General features: G+C 42.7%; 2 protein-coding genes across 5 annotated transcripts; both read right to left on the bottom strand.

Annotated features, from left to right (window-relative positions):
* Nucleotides 1-181: 181 nt before the first annotated feature.
* Nucleotides 182-10798, bottom strand: tpra1 (transmembrane protein, adipocyte asscociated 1). 2 transcript variants are annotated; one of them, NM_001140163.1, is given in 11 exon segments: nt 182-2355; nt 2700-2780; nt 3865-3967; nt 4181-4241; nt 4679-4789; nt 4955-5034; nt 6061-6133; nt 8650-8736; nt 8898-9030; nt 9792-9978; nt 10677-10798. In NM_001140163.1, coding segments are annotated over 10 exon segments (1167 nt in total). In that variant the 5' UTR covers nt 9965-9978; nt 10677-10798; the 3' UTR covers nt 182-2090.
* A 2427-nt stretch (nt 10799-13225) lies between these two features.
* Nucleotides 13226-17303, bottom strand: LOC106565216 (zinc finger protein RFP). Of its 3 annotated transcripts, none has more exons than XM_014132089.3 (2): nt 17014-17303; nt 13226-15135 (listed from the first exon to the last, which is right to left on the bottom strand). In XM_014132089.3, the coding sequence occupies exon 2, from the start codon at nt 15122-15124 to the stop codon at nt 13574-13576; it is 1551 nt and encodes a 516-aa protein (XP_013987564.3). In that variant the 5' UTR covers nt 15125-15135; nt 17014-17303; the 3' UTR covers nt 13226-13573. The 3 variants fall into 3 exon arrangements, with proteins under 3 accessions (XP_013987564.3, XP_013987562.3, XP_013987563.3); XM_014132087.3 differs by lacking the exon at nt 17014-17303 and adding an exon at nt 16214-16843; XM_014132088.3 differs by lacking the exon at nt 17014-17303 and adding an exon at nt 15509-16207.

Here is a 17303-nt window from a genome sequence, read left to right as displayed (position 1 = left end):
AGGACTATGTTTGTACAATAAATATTATGGTTAGGCAAAACATGTAATGCAATACATTCCACGTCTTGGTCAATACAAATCACATGAAGGACTGCGTGCCATGCATCCCCCGAAAATTGGGACTAGACGAAACGTTTCAATTTGCAGTACCACAAGAAACCACCAAGAGGAGACATGCATGTATAGGAATGAAAAGGAAGCAGGTTTAATCGTCTCATGTAATCCTCAACACAACATATGGGTTGAATATTCTACAATGATACATTATTAAATACAATTACAAGTTATTCACAGCTTGCTGGCACTGAGTATCCTTACTCTTTTTCAAAGTCCTTTCAATTAAATATTGTATTCAATCTCACGTAGCCTGCCAACACTTGCATTTGAAACCCACACCCCACTAACACCTTATAAATATTATACTCCATTTTTCATCAATTATGCTGACCCTCAAATGCAACCTTACAACATTTCTCTAGAAATATATGCCTGTGTGAGAGCAAGTTACAGGGTTTCCTTTGTTGATTCAGGTCAAGTGTTGGGACACGCAAGGCAGAAGACTGATAAAATACTACTATGGCAATATAAAACACTTGCTTTGTGGTGGGTTACATTTATGAAAAAAATAAACGTGTCCTTATATGACATACTGATGCTATATGTCACACGACGAACTCCACTCACAAGACAATGTCTTACCACGCCAAATGTACACCATTCCAAGGGGCAATTCTGGTTCAGGGTGAGAGAATGAATAAAAGTGACAGAATCAAAAGGAAGCATAAACAATGGAATTGGTTTCACAGCAAACCATGTGTTGTGGGCTACTAAATTCACAGCAGACAAAGTAGGATTACAGCAAGGGAGTAGTGTTTCATGCAAATTGGTCCAGTTCACATTGAGCATTATGAGAAAACAGATGTACTGTGTTTAAAGTTGCTCTTTCTTTGTGATGAAAATCAGGGCTTGATTATAAAGAGCACACGAGCAACGCAAGGTGGCCAAATTCAATAATTTCATATCTTGAAAATGACATTTCAATATTAGTTATTTGAGTCATAAAAATAAATTACCTTTGTTTTTCTCCGTTTCTTTTCAGTTGAATCCAATGCATCTAGGGATGAATATTTCTTGAAATAAAAAAAAAACAAAAGGTCCGCAAAATACATAGCCTAACCACAAGTGCTATTCCTGCCTTCCCTCTCCCTCATTTGACGGTTGGTTTGTAAATGTTGCTTTAGTCATTAGAAACATTTCTTATACCAAGATTGATCCGTTGATGGAACTACCTATCGACATAAAACCGAGCGTCACTAAAATAAATAAAACAGACAGTAAATAATAACATAAAATAGGTAGAGATGACGGGTGCAACAGCCTCCATTTTGATTCTCCTTGTGCCCCAGCAGCAAATCACATGGATACCAGATGCACTACTAATGGTCTTTGACACGGCATACCAAGCTCCTGCAGACTCAAGCCCGAGTTCCTCAATTAATACAATGAGGGTACATGACATTACACGTCAAACATCAAAGACGGGGAAAAAAAAGCACTGATTTCAAACAAAACATTACGAATGATGCAATTTAGAGAAGGGTCCTAGCGTGATAAAGACAGGTCTGGTCTATAGGGAGCAAGGCACTGTGAATTGGTGATTCAATACGACCTGGTTACCAAGTAGTCACAAATCTAAACACAAAGCCACAGTTAGTGGACTTTACCTCACTGAGCTGTAACCCTTCGATGGGAATGTAACGGACATTACCTTTACACTTAACAAAGAACATTTGCTTCTTAGCTTTGTTGTCCACGCACTCAATTACTGGGGGGGATAATCCCAGGCAGGTATTGGGAAGAATGTAATGTTTGAGCCAGAATGAAGCAGGCAGCAAGAGCCAAAATGAAGGATATGGAGGACAAACAGGAGCTGAAATGGGGGGAGCATTTTCCTCAATGAGGGCCCTCCTCACAGTTTCTCCAGAGGGAGAGAGAGCCATAGCAAACTCCAACCTCACTACTCTCCACTTAACCAGTCCTACTAGCACTCTCCTACTAGCTTAGCATACATCCCCTAACCTCCCTGTTCCTCAGGCGTTGATGGCCCTCCAGCGGTCGCTGTCGATGCTGTTGATGCTGCCCGCCCCGAAAGGACCAGAGGCCACGTCGTCCAGGTAGGCAGCCATGCCGGTGGCAGTCAGGCCGTCTATCTGAGTGCTGGAGTAGAAGGAGCCTTGCTCCAGCTGCTCCTTGCGGCCCAGACCAGAGGTCGAGGTGGGGGGCAGGTGGACGTCTGCCTGGTCGTCCGGCTCGTCCACCTGGCACTTGTAGGAGAAGAGGATCTTGGGCTCTGAGCTAGAGGGAGGGAGGAGGAAGAGAGTTGGGAAAAAGAGGGACAAGGAGAGAAAAAGGAGGGACAGGAAGAAAAGGAGGACGAAAAGACATGTTGCATTTTACTTCTGCCTGATGATACCCAAACATGAATCATGCATTGGGGAACCTTGCCTGTGTCTTCTGTCCTCGTTTCCTCAATTAACCTCAAAGAGCATTGGAGGACAGAATCCAAGGTCCCTCTTGGACCTCTTCCTCCAATGAGCCTTGAGAGGAATTAAGGGAGAGAAAAAAAGGACAGGAAGCAAGGATTTGACATTTAGTAATATTTTCAGACAGCCATAGTTTTCAGCCTTTGACCTACGTACCCAAAGAAGCCTTTGAGGAAGGTGACGTAGATGAGCGGGGCGAACACGGAGAAGTAGAGGAAGGTGGTGACGTCCACGCAGCTGTTACAAATCACACAGATACACATAAACCACAGACTAACAGGGAGCTTACTGACTCAGATAAACATCATCAGGCATCAGCAGTGACTGAAAGAGCTCTATAGCCTAGCAACAGAATGACACTAGGCTTCAATTAGGCTACACAGAAAACACCAGAACATGGACACTAAAACACAAGCTGCTCTACTTTGAGGGAAAAGTACATTTTTAAAATGGTGCAATGCAGCCATTCTTATCTGAATATCAAATCAATTCTGCATAACAATAGCTCATTCATCCCTCTTCCTCTCCCCTGTAACTATTTCCCATGTCGTTGATGTAAATGAGAATGTGTTCTCAGTCAACTTACCTGGATAAATAAATAAAACCTTACTGTGATTGTCTTTTTGACCATTTTAATTGAAAACACAAAAATAGCTTCTTAGCAAAGACCAATTTCTCAAGCAAGAATTTTGCTAGGACTGTCTGGGTGTGGGAAACTGAAAGCAAACTGTTATTGGCAGAAAGGTTTAGAACTCTTATTGTCTATTAACCAATTTACCGCCTGGTGATGTCAGGCGGTGTTTTTCAAACAGCTCTTACACTAAAAGGGAATTATCATAATTTCTACAGTATTATTCCAACCTCAGTGTGGAAATATATACACACACAACACAGGAAATCACATTTGACTGCACTGGGTGTTTAAGATACAGTATGTCAGAAGGAATAAAAAAAATACATATATTAGATTGGGGGGGGGGGGGGAATTACTTGGACCCTCAGCTAGGAAATGGACTTGGACCCTCAGCTATAAGGTCTATGTAACACTGTCATAATAAAAAAAAAAAGTCAGCCTTGAAAATACATATAAAACCTAGATAAATCCATTGCTTTGCAGTTAGGCCACAGTTGATCAATTAAACAGATGTCAAATGAAAAGTACGCGCTGCCATCAATGCGCAAGTGTGATTGAAAAGACAATATTTTTTTGACCCTTTTTCTTCATTAGGATAAATCATAGATCAGAGTGTGATGATTTACTTGAATCTCTGAACAGTTACTTGAATGTCCATCACTTGTTTTTCACAGTACAGACACTCACCAGAGCCCCTCTATGATGCCGGCACACAGCAGGGCGCTGCCCAGGCCCTGGACCAGGTTGAGCAGGGACAGGACAGCAGCGTACACATAGAAACTCTTCTTAGCTGTGGAGGTAGGAGGCCCAAGAAGGGGTGTGAGTCAACTTTGCTGCTAACACAAGGCCACTCTCCAGCTAATCATAAAACATCAGGGAGAATAAAAATAAAAAACAGCACTGTGGAACTCAACGTTTGGTATATTAGTAAATGACCCTGAAAAAAAAGCCCTCTGCCATCTGTTGATAGTTTTCTGGGTGAACAAATGTCCCAATAACTCACATGGCAGGGATATCCTCTCCCTCACCGGGGTTTTGGGAAGGATGACAATCAGAGAGTACACCTGAAAGTGCAAGGACCAGTGTTAAAAGGGGTACTTCGGGAGGCCCTTCATCTACTTCCCCAGAGTCAGATGAACTGGTGGACACCATTTTAATGTCTCTGTGTCCAGTATGAAGGAAGTTAGAGGTAGGGTTGCAAGTCAATGCTAACTAGCATAAGCACAATGACCGGAAGTCTGTGGGTATGTGCTAGCATGCAGAAACCCATTGGTGAAATTAGTGCCTTCTTGCATTACAAAATAACAAAACAGCAAAATTAGAGGACCAAAGGTGTGGCAAAGACATCCAATTCTAACAATTCTCAAAACAGAAGTGATCAAAAACCCCTCTATTCATGTTATAAGTACAATTCCAGACAGTAGAACTATATACACAACTACATTATTCTACAAATAACTTTGACAGCTCTGCATTTGCTCTGTAACCATTGGCAGCTCACCAGGAAGAAGAAACAGGAGCTGGCCAACCAGAAGTGGCGCCCCCCGTGGCCGTAGATGTTGAAGTCCTCGGCGGAAAGGTGCTTGTCAGGGTACAGGATCTCCAGGGTGCCCTGAGGAAGAACCATCAAAATGGTCAACACAGGGGTTCCATTAACCAGTCATTCATTTTTATTTGTCATTTGTAAACACTTCTTATTATGGAGGTTTTGAGTTGTTATGATCTCGTGTAAGTTTGAGAGTTGTGGGGCTGCCATGCGAGTTGTCTCCGGTCTTACCTGCGTGATGGAGTAACCCAGTGCCAGTACAGCAGTGATCGCCAGCACACGCTTTATACTGGACTTGCTCTCCAGGTGGCCTGTCAACAGAAGAAACACATCAGTGGGAATTCTTCAATACCCCAGGGCAAAAGTGGCCCAAAACTTCTAAAACGTAAGCAAGAGGTTAGGTCGACTACGATACTACCATAAACTGAAGAAAACATTTGAATATGCAGTACAGTAATAATGACGCTCTCTGTCAGCTTTATACGGTTTGAGTCTACAGCAAGCTTAGCCTAATTCCTCCCCCTCTAAGAATACCATAACTATAAACAACTTGTATATGCACTACCGCGTATACAGACAGTGCATGACTATATATGACTGTGTGCGCAACTGTAGTCATATCATTGGTGACCAAGTCATTCCAATTGTTAGTCTTACAACAGAAGTGAGACGAGCCCAGAGGGAGATGTCGTAGTTTTAAGTTTGCAGTGTTACACATCGTTTACATTTTCATTGCGCTGCACATTTGTTTAGCTAATATTCTGTTTTTAGTATATTGCCCTTACACACATTAGTCATGTACTTCTGCATATTGTCCTAATAAACATACTATACTTTGTATTCAGCGTGTACTTTCTAGCTTTTGTTTTAATTTCATGTGTCTAGTTAGCAAAAACATACTGGCATCCAGGCTATCATGTCAACTCCTTGTCATTCATTGTGATTCCAAACAAGGAGTTAACAATGATAGTACCCACAGATCTGGAACCAGGCTAGTGTAAAGAACTTGGAGTTGAAATGTATGACATTTTATTTTCATGTTAAAATCGCCAGTCGGCAACCCATCCCTTACTGGATTAATTGACACAAACAAACATTCCAATGATTCACAGGGATAATTCACAGTAATAATTATTCCGATGTTCTGTGCAACGCATAAAGAATTCAAAACTAAATCAATGCACAATCGCAGATAAGATTATCCAAGCAAAAATAACAATAAACCTAGAGCAGTAAAAAAAACATTTTATTATTAGTAGTATAATAACACAGAAAAAGGAAACGTTGAAAGAGAGAGTTTTATGAATTAAACGTATTGCGGTCATTAGAAGACATACCAAAAGCCAGTCCCAGGATAATCACACTGAGCTCAATGGCCAGCAGAAAGAAGCGGGTGATCTCCCACAGCACCTAAAGAGAGAGACATTAAAAAAAAAAGGAGTCAACCTCAATATAGTCTCAAGAAGCCTCCCTCTCCTAATCACCTTTCCTTCATCTCTGCATTTATCTGTGGGTCTGTTGTAGCAGAAACAATCTCATACACAATTAACTAATCAACTTACATGAAAGACAAAAATTAACTAATTAATAGGCTGGGAGCACTGCTTTCAGATCAGCTTTCTCTAGCCAAATTCAGAAATTCTGAGGATCACATCCTGTCTGTTGAAATCAGTGCACACGAAGGGGAAGAGAGACAGACTAGGCCATTTAGAGGGTTGAGACACACTCTTGAAATATCTTCATGTTATCACTAATCAAGTCACAGCATTTCTTAATACTTCATGCTCCCTACTGCTAATGACCAATAGGTCAAATATTTGTTTTGTGTAGATAATCCACTAAGAAAACCAATGGTCCAAAACTCACGGCCCTATCGGAAGCCGTTCAAAAGTTATTGGAGTTTTCGCCAGAGAAAAGAAGTGGTCAAAAATAAGGAAAATTGCAAAGCATTGTGTCAGCGAGAATGAACGCTACCCGAGGATTACTTTCCCGTTGAACTAGTCCTCTTTCCTCGAATCCGCAAGACATAGAACAATAGAGATAAGACAGATTGAGACAATGTAGTACTTTCATATCTTAGTATACTTCTTCATATTAATGCAAAACTAATACGCTTTTTAAATTTATTTTTAGTCTTACCTCAGATCGTCAAGCTGATTTCGATTTTTGCAACCCTACCAGCAAAAACTACTTTGAAGACGACCACCACATGTCAAATCTTCAAGTAAGCTGCACCGCTCTGTCAGAGCTCGGTATTAGGTTAAGAAATCCGACATAGTATTAATTCAATGTTAGAAAAATACCCCATTGAACAATTCAGATCATGAATAAATCACATTTGACTCGGTCAAATGTATTTTATAACATAAGTGAAATTTCATCACCCTATGGAAAGTCATCGGAATCGCCCCAAACGTCACCCCATTACCTATGGTATTCAACGCCGAGGTCGCGACGGGAACGGCAGTGGGGTGGCCAAATATGTCAAATGTTTTAATGTAAAATGTATTCATTGGTTACTTTTAATTTTGATAAGAGATAAAAATGCAATAAATTGAAGGTTATTTGTGGATGTAAAAATCTAAAATGTACCAATTTTAAGGTTGTGTCATTAGATTTGGCGATGAGTCATAAGAAATCTTAGGTGAAAAATAGAGTTCCCATAAATTCTGGTGGGGGGGGGGGGGGTGAATGGGGTCCCCAATGAAAACGTTCAATACCACTGCCCTATACACAGTGTACAAAATATTAAGAACACCTTCCTAATATTGAGTTGCACCCCCCCGCCTTTTGCCTTCAGAAGAGCGTCAATTCATTAGGGTATGGACTCTACAAGTTGTCAAAAGCATTCCACAAGGATGCTGGCCCATGTTGACACCAATGCTTCCCACAGTTGTGTCAAGTCGGCTGGATGTCTGTCCTTTGGGTGGTAGACCATTCTTGACACACGTTGTGACTGAGCGTGAAAAACCCAGCAGCATTACAGTTCTTGACACAAACCAGTGAGCCTGGCACCTACTACCATAGCCCATTCAACGGTACTTACAATTTTTTTGTCTTGCCCATTCACCCTCTGAATGGTACACATACACAAGCCATGTCTCAATTGTCTTAAAAATCCTTATCTAACCTGTCTCCTTCCCTTAATCTACATTGATTGAAGCGGGTTTTAACAAGTGACATCAATAAGGGATCGTAGCTTTCACCTGGTCAGTATATGTCATGGAAAGAGCAGGTCTTGTTAATGTTTTCTCCTTTTGACCAGAGCCATATGGATCCAAAAATAGTGCACCATATAGAGAATAGGGTGCCGTTTAGGACGCAGCCAGAGTGAATCTCGATGGTTTCCAGGGTGTATTAAGAAGTGATTTATAGCAGTGTGTGGCTCAAAATTCAATCGATACAGCACAGCTCAATGACTGACACCATCTCACCACTACAGCCATTTTGAGGGTAACACTTTCTGAGAACCACCTGTATGTAAATGAATTACTTTATTTACATGCTTCCATAAGGAGTCTTGAGCTCTTACGAATGCTAAAAACGAGTCTTATGATGTACCACAAAAGGGAAAAAAATAGTTTTACAAGATGACTCTCTTAGAAAAGAAAGAAGCACTCAGATGTTTGTCCTGATAACTGCAGAAATCAGACTGCTCCGCTTTCTTTTTTGAGATAATAAACTTGTGAAGTCTCCTGGGTTTATATGTTTTTCTGGATTCCCAAGTCGCTCAGAGCACACATTTTCCCTTTTTACAGACGCTAACTTCCATCTGTGTATGGCATGACAAAACCAAAGCCTTTATGCATCTACAAGGGCTGTGGCAAGAAGCCTTGAGTTATGAATTATTACAGCAAGTCTCTAACATGCTACAAGTATAGGTGGTTCAGAGTGTCACCAATTTCACCCTGCCATAGTAGCCTTACCTTGTCAATGATGGTGGCAGCACTGGATGCACTGACGGTCATGGACACTATGGCACGGGTGATTCCCACCGCTGCCACCACAAACACCTGGAAGGACATAGGTCAGACATCCATTAAAAGAGCCGCCAAGCAGGATCTCACTGGATTGTTATTATGGAAATGTATGCATTCAATTTCTAACAAGCCAACTTTTTACGTGTACATCTCGCTGTCCTATTTCCAGAGCTTGAATATAAGAGGTTGCCTACCAGTATGTAGAAGGTGATGAAGATGGGGCTGGAGGTGAGCCGGATCTTGGCCCTGGCTGAGGGAAGTTTCCACATCAGGAACATGAAGAAAGCCACATTGGGAATGAGGAGCAGGAGGTCCCAAAACCGAACTCTAAGGAGGGAGAGTTAAAAAAATATGTTATTTTACCAGGTAAGTTGACTCAGAACACATTCTCATTTACAGCAATGACCTGGGGAATAGTTACAGGGGAAATGAGGGGGATGAAAGAGCCAATTGGAAGCTGGGGATGATGGTATGACGGCCACAGTGGTAATTCAGCCAGGACACTGGGGTTAACACCCCTACTCTTACAATAAGTGCCACGGGATCTTTAATGGCCACAGAGTCAGGACACCCACTTAACATCCCATCAGAAAGACAGCACCCTACACAGGGCAATGTCCCCAATCACTGCCCTGGGGCATTGGGATATTTGTTTTAGACCAAAGGAAAGAGTGCCTCCTACTGGCCCTCCAACACCAAGTCCAGCAGCATCTGGTCTCCCATCCTGGGACTGACCAGGATTATCCCTGCTTAGCATCAGAGGTACACTAGCAGTGGGATGCAGGGTGGTATGCTGCTGGCCTGCACGGTTGTATGCGAGAGACATTGACAAAAGATCATGAAGACGTGAAACTCAACCCTCGTTTTAGACCAATCCAAAGCCCTGTTACCTGCTGTATAGCCTATATGGCCATTAGTTCCAAAGAGTAAGTGTTATTCTTCTTAGACTACACCAGTCTTCATAACAACATTAAACACAGAACTGAATAGTACCAGCAATGTGAATGACAAAGTGTTTCAAAATGTAGAATTGAAATAATGCAATACGTTCAAAAGATGCACAGCAAACGCAGTCTTATCTGGCTTACCTTGACTCGCCAATGTCCTCGAATAGGACCTGGAGACATCTGTGAGGCTTGGTGATGTTGGCCTCAAACTCTGGTTGCCAGGTAGGAATTGCTGATGTATTCTCCACATAAATTGGCAATATGCTGCCATTGTATTGTGCAAACCTCACCACTGCAGTCACGGTGTCAAGCATAATGCACTCAAGGCCTAGGGGAAAACGTTATAACTTCAGTAATGTGGTGTTACCAAGTAAACAATACATAATAGTAATTCCAGCTCAAATACACAGCGGTTTGCTTATTTCCTAACATTGGTAACTATGAGCTACCGTTAGCTACATATGAGAAAATACAGGGGTACTAGCTCTAGTCTGTGCACTTGATATTTTCAAGACAAACGAGATCAAACCATGATGACATCGGTGATATTCAGGTCGGAAAGTTTGAACTCTAGAAGATACCGAGTTTCCGACTTGCAATTCCGAGATGGTTGACATTTCAATGTGTTTGTTTTTTTGTGATGTTTTATTTTCTCGAGTTGTTTTTAAACGCGGCATCTGTCTGTTCAAACATTTTCCACGTCCGGTAAGTTTAACGTTACGTAACCGTGACAGTGTCACGTAGCTTGTGTACAACAAAATCAGGCCAACTAGCTAACGTTAGCTTCCAGCTAGCTGCAATAACGTTCTAGAATATATAGATAGTCGATGCTATGTAAGTGCCATGGCTGAGTGGCTCACATGTTGAATATTAAAACAAACATCGCCGTGTCACGGCAAGGCTGGCAGGGAGATGTAGTTAACAAGCCAAGCATTGCAACGATTCGACAGTTTGACAACAAACAACTAACGTTAGATAGCTACGGGTTCGCTAGCTAGCTCTAGCTAACAATGATCTTAACGTTACCGTTTCAGTCGTCTCGAATTCAAGGGCAAGTTGTATATTCTGCAGCACTTTTCACGGACAATACTTTTGGTGCAAGCAACATAACTAGCTAACCTATCATACTGTTGTCTACTGTTTTAATTAATAATTTATCCAAGCTAGCTAGTCACCTGACAAACCGGATTTTAATTTCGATATCAATCTTTGCGCAGGCGCATCTGAGGGAGGTATGACGACATCCGTCTGCAAGAGTTTTGGGATGGGGGTAAACACTGGGCTCATTCGACACTGCAGCCGACAGTGAAAGAGACTGCCGACTGACTGATCTACAAATCACCTTGCATTATAAATAACGACATAAATGACTTATAGGTCAGTCAGTCATGATACATCACGGTTTTGATGATCTCGAACACGGCCACTCATTTCACTGCATTTAGATACTGATGTGAGTTTTTCCAAGCAGGTTAGGAGACTGAGATTAAGGTTAGGAAAATGCTTCTGACCTGCTACGAAAAATACGTTATATCGAAGTGCCTTAAAAAAAAGTGTGTCCTGTTAGGGATGGTGGTATAGAAACGTGAAAATCAAATGGCTTTAGTATTACAAAAAAATACCTCTGCAAATAAATATAGCAATTAATAGTAGTTATCACTAATGTTCAAAATCAAATCAAATGTATTGGTCACATACACGAGTGTAGCAGATGTTATTGCGGGCGTAGCGAAATGCTTGTGTTTCTATCTCCGACAGTGCAGTAATATCTAACAATATCTAACAGTTCCACAACATATACCACAAAAACACGTAAATCTAAGTAAGGAATGGATTAAGAATATATACATATATGTCAGAGCGGCATTGGACTAAAATACAGGGGCATAGCATAGAATACAGTATATACATGAGATGGGTGATGCAATATTTACACACAATTAAAGTGACTAACATACCGTAGAATAGTATAAAGTACAGTTAATACATGTGAGATGAGTAATGCAAGATACAGAGACATTATTAAAGTGGCTCGTGATCCATTTCTAAAAGTGGCCAGTGATTCATAATCTATGTCTATTGGCAGCCGCCTCTGATGTGCTAGTGATGGCTGTTTAGCAGTCTGATGGCCTTGAGATAGAAGCTGTTTTTCAGTCTCTCTGTCCCAGGTTTGATGCACCTGTACTGACCTCGCCTTCTGGATGACAGGCAGTGGCTCGAGAGGTAGATGTCCTTGATGATCTTTTTAGGCTTCCTATGGCATCGGGTACTGTAGGTGTCCAGTAGGGCAGGAAGTTTGCCCCCGGTAATGCTGTAGGCAGACCGCACCACCCTCGGGAGAGCTTTGCGTTTGTGGGCGGTGTAGTTGCCTTACCAGGCGGTGATACAGCCCGACAAGATGCTCTCAATTGTGCACCTGTAAAAGTGAGGGTTTTAGGTGTTAAGACAAATTTATTTAGCCTTCTGAGGTTGAAGAGGCGCTGTTGCTGTTGCGCCTTCTTCACCACACTGTCTGTGTGGGTGGACCATTTCAGATTGTCAGTGATGTGTACGCCGAGGAACTTGAAGCTTTCCACCTTCTCCACTGCGGTCCCATCGATGTAACCAGTAATATGTAATACTTTACCATTTTTATTACAGCTAAATGCTGATAAACAATTTAGGTTGGCAGTAATGTATCTTGTATATATGAAGACAACCCCTAAGTATTACTGCATTCAATACATTGTAGCACTCCATGCCAGGGGTCCCATCGGTATCTGTTTGACACGGGAGAATGACTGCCCCCTCTTATTGAAGCCATGAATGTTCACGGCCGACCACATACAGCAGGCATTGGACGCTTTCCTCTGCCCAGACGTTGCTGCCGCATGCCAGATTGTACAATGCCTGGAAAGGTATGCAATGATAGTTATTTGAAGTATCAGCTTCAATAACCACATCATATGTTATAGCAATCTGTCAGTTCTTGAGTAGATGATGTAGCACCCAAACATTGGTTGATGCATGCGACATCTGAGCAGGGAGCAGGGGAACTTGACCGGCGTTTGGTGAAAACAGGATTCCCCATTAAAGTGAATGGAAAAATGTTTAGAAGACAATCATGATACCAATAATTGCTTCTAATACACCAGATGTATGTCCTTGAACCGATTATTTTAAAATCGCACACAGAAGAAGTTATAAGGTTACTTTAGTTGCTAACGGCAGCCTGCGGTACCCCCAGCCTTCAACTTGAGTTACTCAATGAGAAGGGGCAACACTTGATCTAGCCTGCAAAGTCACTTCCTGGAGTTGCTCAAACTGCACGTTATCAGAGAGAAAGAGGCAATGCGAGAGGACCATGTGAGAGGGTTTATTCCCCCCAAAATCTGTCCAAACCCAATCAAGACATCTTTTTTTTCATATTAATTTGGAAAATATTCTATAATTTTTATTTAACTTTGGAAATGTGGAGTTGGTTGTGTAGATCGGTGGGAAAAGTGTCAAATGTATTCTCTTTGGAGATTTAATTTTAAGGCAGCAAAATGTGAAGACTGTGTAGACTTTCACTAGCAACTGTATACAGTCATTGGTTTGACATATCATCAATTTATTGTCCCAAACTGTTTCTTTATTGACAAAAACATACATTCATTGAAGAACAAGGGCATAGTTGTTGGAGATTTGCAAATCATGTAGGGAAATCAATTAGTTTTGTCATTTCAATAAGGCCTACGCTACCAAAGGGTCATGTGTCATTCGATGTAAACCAGAACTCTTTCTCTTTACTGTCATTCACAGACCAAAACACCTCTGTCTCCACAAACACTTGAAACACAATTACGTGTAAAAAAAACTAAAAGTTTGATATGAATACAGGATGAATAAAAACAAGAGTCAATGTAATATTGTATGTGGTTCTCTTTTGTTCCAGTGACAGTTCAAGAGCATACTGTTATGTGTGCCTTCGGTTGGCCTGACATCATCCTATAGGCCAGATGCACCGGCTCCGTGAGTTTCGCCTTGAAGGTATACACGTGAGTCTTCCCACTGCATTGGCTGATGTTATAGAAGCTCAGCCTCTGAGTCTTAAAGCTCACTGTGATCTCCAGTCTGTGTACTGCCAGGGTTCTCTTCAGGGGGATGTCATGGCTCTGCTCGAAGGCCCTCAGCAGGTTGTTGAACCACATCAGGCACCAGGAGCCCTGGCTGCTCTCCAGGGCGCTTGTTAGCCCGCTGCGTGCTACCGCCTCGTTGTAGCACACCCCAATTATCCACGGAGAAGATCCGTCCAGCTCCACCTCCCAGCGATGCTCGCCTCCCCAAAAGCTCTGGGTGCTCAGAACCTGGAGGAAGCTACTGAACCTCGTTGGCAGGGCCGGGTAGGGCTGCTTTTTGGTGCTGAAGGTCACCGTCTTCAGGTCCTCCGACAGGACCAGGCTGGGGTGGGCCGTGTCTATGTCAAAGGTCACCTCTGAGGGGTTGAGGACGCAGCGCAGAGAGCGCTGGGCCGCCCCGACTCCCGCCCTTAACTCCGCACTCCTTCGTTCCAGCTCAGCGCAAGCTCGGTCCGGGTTCACTTTTGACTTGTTGTCCAACTCCTCTAGAGGTTTCTGGACCATCAGCTCCATGATGTGCGGTTGTTCCGCCTCAACCCCGTCACTGAACACCCCACTGTCTTGCTCGGTCAGGAGCGATTTGGCTCGGAGTTGGGCCTCCCTCAACTTCTCCCTGAGCTCAGAGGCTTGGCGCACACGTCCGCCCATGCTCTCCTCACTGGGACGCAGTTCCGTCTCGATCAACTCCGTCATCCCACTAACATAGTTGAGAGTCAGCTCCGTCATCTGCTCCAGCAGCTTGGCAGCCCTTCTTCTCAACAGGGCATTGGTGGTCCTGACCTCGGCCTCCCTCGCCTCCTCCTCCCTCAGTCGGTCCTCAGCCAACTGAAGCCTCAGCGTCAGCTCCGTTACCTGAGATGCTAATAGTAGTTTAGACTTGTCCATCATCGCCGTCTCCGTCTCGGTCCTTACATCCACCAGCAGTTTTTCCTTCTGAGAAGTAGGGGACACTGCAGACGCATCTCCCAAGCCTGTCTCTGAGGCCTCCTTTCCTGTATGATGTGGCTCCTGTTGCTCTATGTCTAATAGACACTCAGACGTCTCATCGTTGCTCTGGTCAGGTGACACTACCCCTTGGTGGCAATCACCACCATCTTCATCTGTGACGGAGCTGACCTTCCCTGCAGTGGTGGCTTCGTAGCTCTCGATGCTGCTGCACATCTTGAAGTTATTCCCAAGGGGCTGGGTGACCTGGAACTCGACCTGGCACTCAGGGCAGAAGTGGCTGGCCGTGTCAGTGTCCATGTACTTCCCAAGGCAGGCCAAGCAGTAGACGTGGCCGCAGGGCAGGGTCATGGGGTCAGAGAAGAGTTGCAGGCAGATAGGGCAGCTCAGGTCCGGCAGCAAGGGTCCTTCAGTCTCACACAGTGACATGTTGGCAGGCTCTAGAATGCACAATAAAAAAGCAACAAAAAAAGAGTTGTAACAACAACAGAAAAGACTACAACAAAACATGGAAGGAGAGTAACCTCATGGAAGGTGAGTAACCTCAAAAGAAATTCAAGTAACTTTGCAAGCAATTAGTAGTGTATACAGTTGAAGTCGGAAGTTTACATTCACCTTAGCCAAATACATTTAAACTCAGATTTTCACAATTCCTGACATTTAATCCTAGTAAAAAGTCCCTGTCTTAGGTCAGTTAGGATCACCACTTTATTTTAAGAATGTGAAATGTCAGAATAATAATAGTAGAGAGAATTATTTATTTAAGCTTTTATTTCTTTCGTCACATTCCCAGTGGGTCAGAAGTTTACTTACACTCAATTAGTATTTGGTAACATTGCCTTTAAATTGTTTAACTTGGGTCAAACATTTCACGTAGCCTTCCACAAGCTTCCCACAATAAGTTGGGTGAATTTTGGCCTATTCCTCCTGACAGAGCTGGTGTAACTGAGTCAGGTTTGTAGGCCTCCTTGCTCGCACATGCTTTTTCAGTTCTGCCCACAAATTTTCTATAGGATTTAAGGTCAGGGCTTTGTGATGGCCACTCCAATACCTTGACTTTGTTGTCCTTGAGCCATTTTGACACAACTTTGGAAGTATGCTTTGGGTCATTGTCCACTTGGAAGACCCATTTGCGACCAAGCTTTAACTTCCTGACTGATGTCTTGAGATATTGCTTCAATATATCCACATAATTTTCCTTCTTCATGATGCCATCTAATTTGTGAAGTGCACCAGTCCCTCCTGCAGCAAAGCACCCCCACAACACGATGCTGCCACCCCCGTGCTTCACGGTTGGGATGGTGTTCTTCGGCTTGCAAGCCTCCCTCTTTTTCCTCCAAACATAACGATGGTCATTATGGCCAAACAGTTCTATTTTTGTTTAATCAGACCAGAGGAAATTTCTCCAAAAAGTACGATCTTTGTCCCTATGTGCAGTTTTTATGGCGGTTTTGGAGCCGTGGCTTCTTCCTTGCTGAGCGGCCTTTCAGGTTAGTCTAGAAATGCAACAAATCTTACCCTAAGCATGTCCTCTAGGTCTTCTGAGAGTGAGGTATAGTCTATATTTGTTCATAATTGCTAAAGAAAGTCAGAAATGTTTTTGCTTTGGAAATCTAAAAACAATATTCCAATTGTTGATTGAGTGACTAAGCTAAACTTTGGCAACATGTCAGATGATCTCGCCACAAAATGTATTGTCCCTTATCAGGCTCAAGGTCCAATATGAGTTTTGCATATGTGGGGCGTTGCAATAGGATAACACGATTAGCCTGGGTACCAGACTGTTTAGCTATCATTCCACTCCTTGTCATGCTTAGAGTGACAATTCCACCAGGAGTTGGCAAGAGAGCAGAAACAGCCTGGCACCCAAGCTAAGTTTAAACTCCCTGTGATCTCGCTCGCTCTCTCTCTTGCTCTCCTGCTGTCTTGACATCTGAATGCTCATAAGCACATAAACGCTTCATAATTCATAAAGGTTAACTGATTGATATTATCTCATAGAACAAAATGTATCAGATCTTCGTACTCGTTACTTATCCAAAAACCCTCCAGAAACCCCATTAATTTACCCTTTAGGAATGACCAAAGAGGACCAAAGAGGAATGACCAACAGAGGTAACCTAATTCTGGCGTTTAGACAGGCAGCCCAATTCTGATATTTTTTTCAGTAATTGGTCTTTTTACCAATTAGATCAGCTCTGAAAAAGATCTGATGTGATTGGTCAAAAGACTAATTAGTGGAAAAAAGATCAGAATTGGGCTGCCTGTCTAAACCCAGCCAATGCAGCATCAATTAACCATAAAACAGTTTTACTTACCTACAATCCTGTTGTTTGGTAGTGATGACTGAATTTATAATGCAATATTTGTTCTCACACGCAAAACGTAGGAATGTTTGTATTGGCAGGTCTGTCATGTTCAGAGCACATATTTTGAATGACAGCGCAAAAATCCCATGTAGATAGTTAGGCCTGAAGGTTAAATAGTCAAACGCAAACTGTATAAAATCATAGTCGTCTTAAATTAGCCGTAGCCTACTTCCACCAAGTGCCAGCCTGTCCATGACGATAAGAAATATTTGCCTACTTCCTGATATGTTGGACGTTAC

The sequence above is a fragment of the Salmo salar genome, chromosome 12 (genome assembly GCF_965601325.2).
Source record: "Salmo salar chromosome 12, fSalSal1, whole genome shotgun sequence".
In the NCBI taxonomy this organism is placed as follows: domain Eukaryota; kingdom Metazoa; phylum Chordata; class Actinopteri; order Salmoniformes; family Salmonidae; genus Salmo; species Salmo salar.
Note: the sequence above shows the minus strand (reverse complement) of the source record. Positions and strands in the feature narration are given on the sequence as shown.

Bases quoted from the DNA above. Each gene is read 5' to 3' on its own strand.
- tpra1 (XM_014131726.3), bottom strand. From the start codon at position 10,327: ATGCCGCGTTTAAAAACAACTCGAGAAAATAAAACATCACAAAAAAAC. The intron at 4,790-4,954 runs GTAAGACCGGAG...GTTCTTCCTCAG, and splicing joins TGGGTTACTCCATCACGCAG to GGCACCCTGGAGATCCTGTA. The intron at 4,242-4,678 runs GTGAGCTGCCAA...TTGCACTTTCAG, and splicing joins GCTCCTGTTTCTTCTTCCTG to GTGTACTCTCTGATTGTCAT.
- LOC106565216 (XM_014132089.3), bottom strand. From the start codon at position 15,124: ATGTCACTGTGTGAGACTGAAGGACCCTTGCTGCCGGACCTGAGCTGC.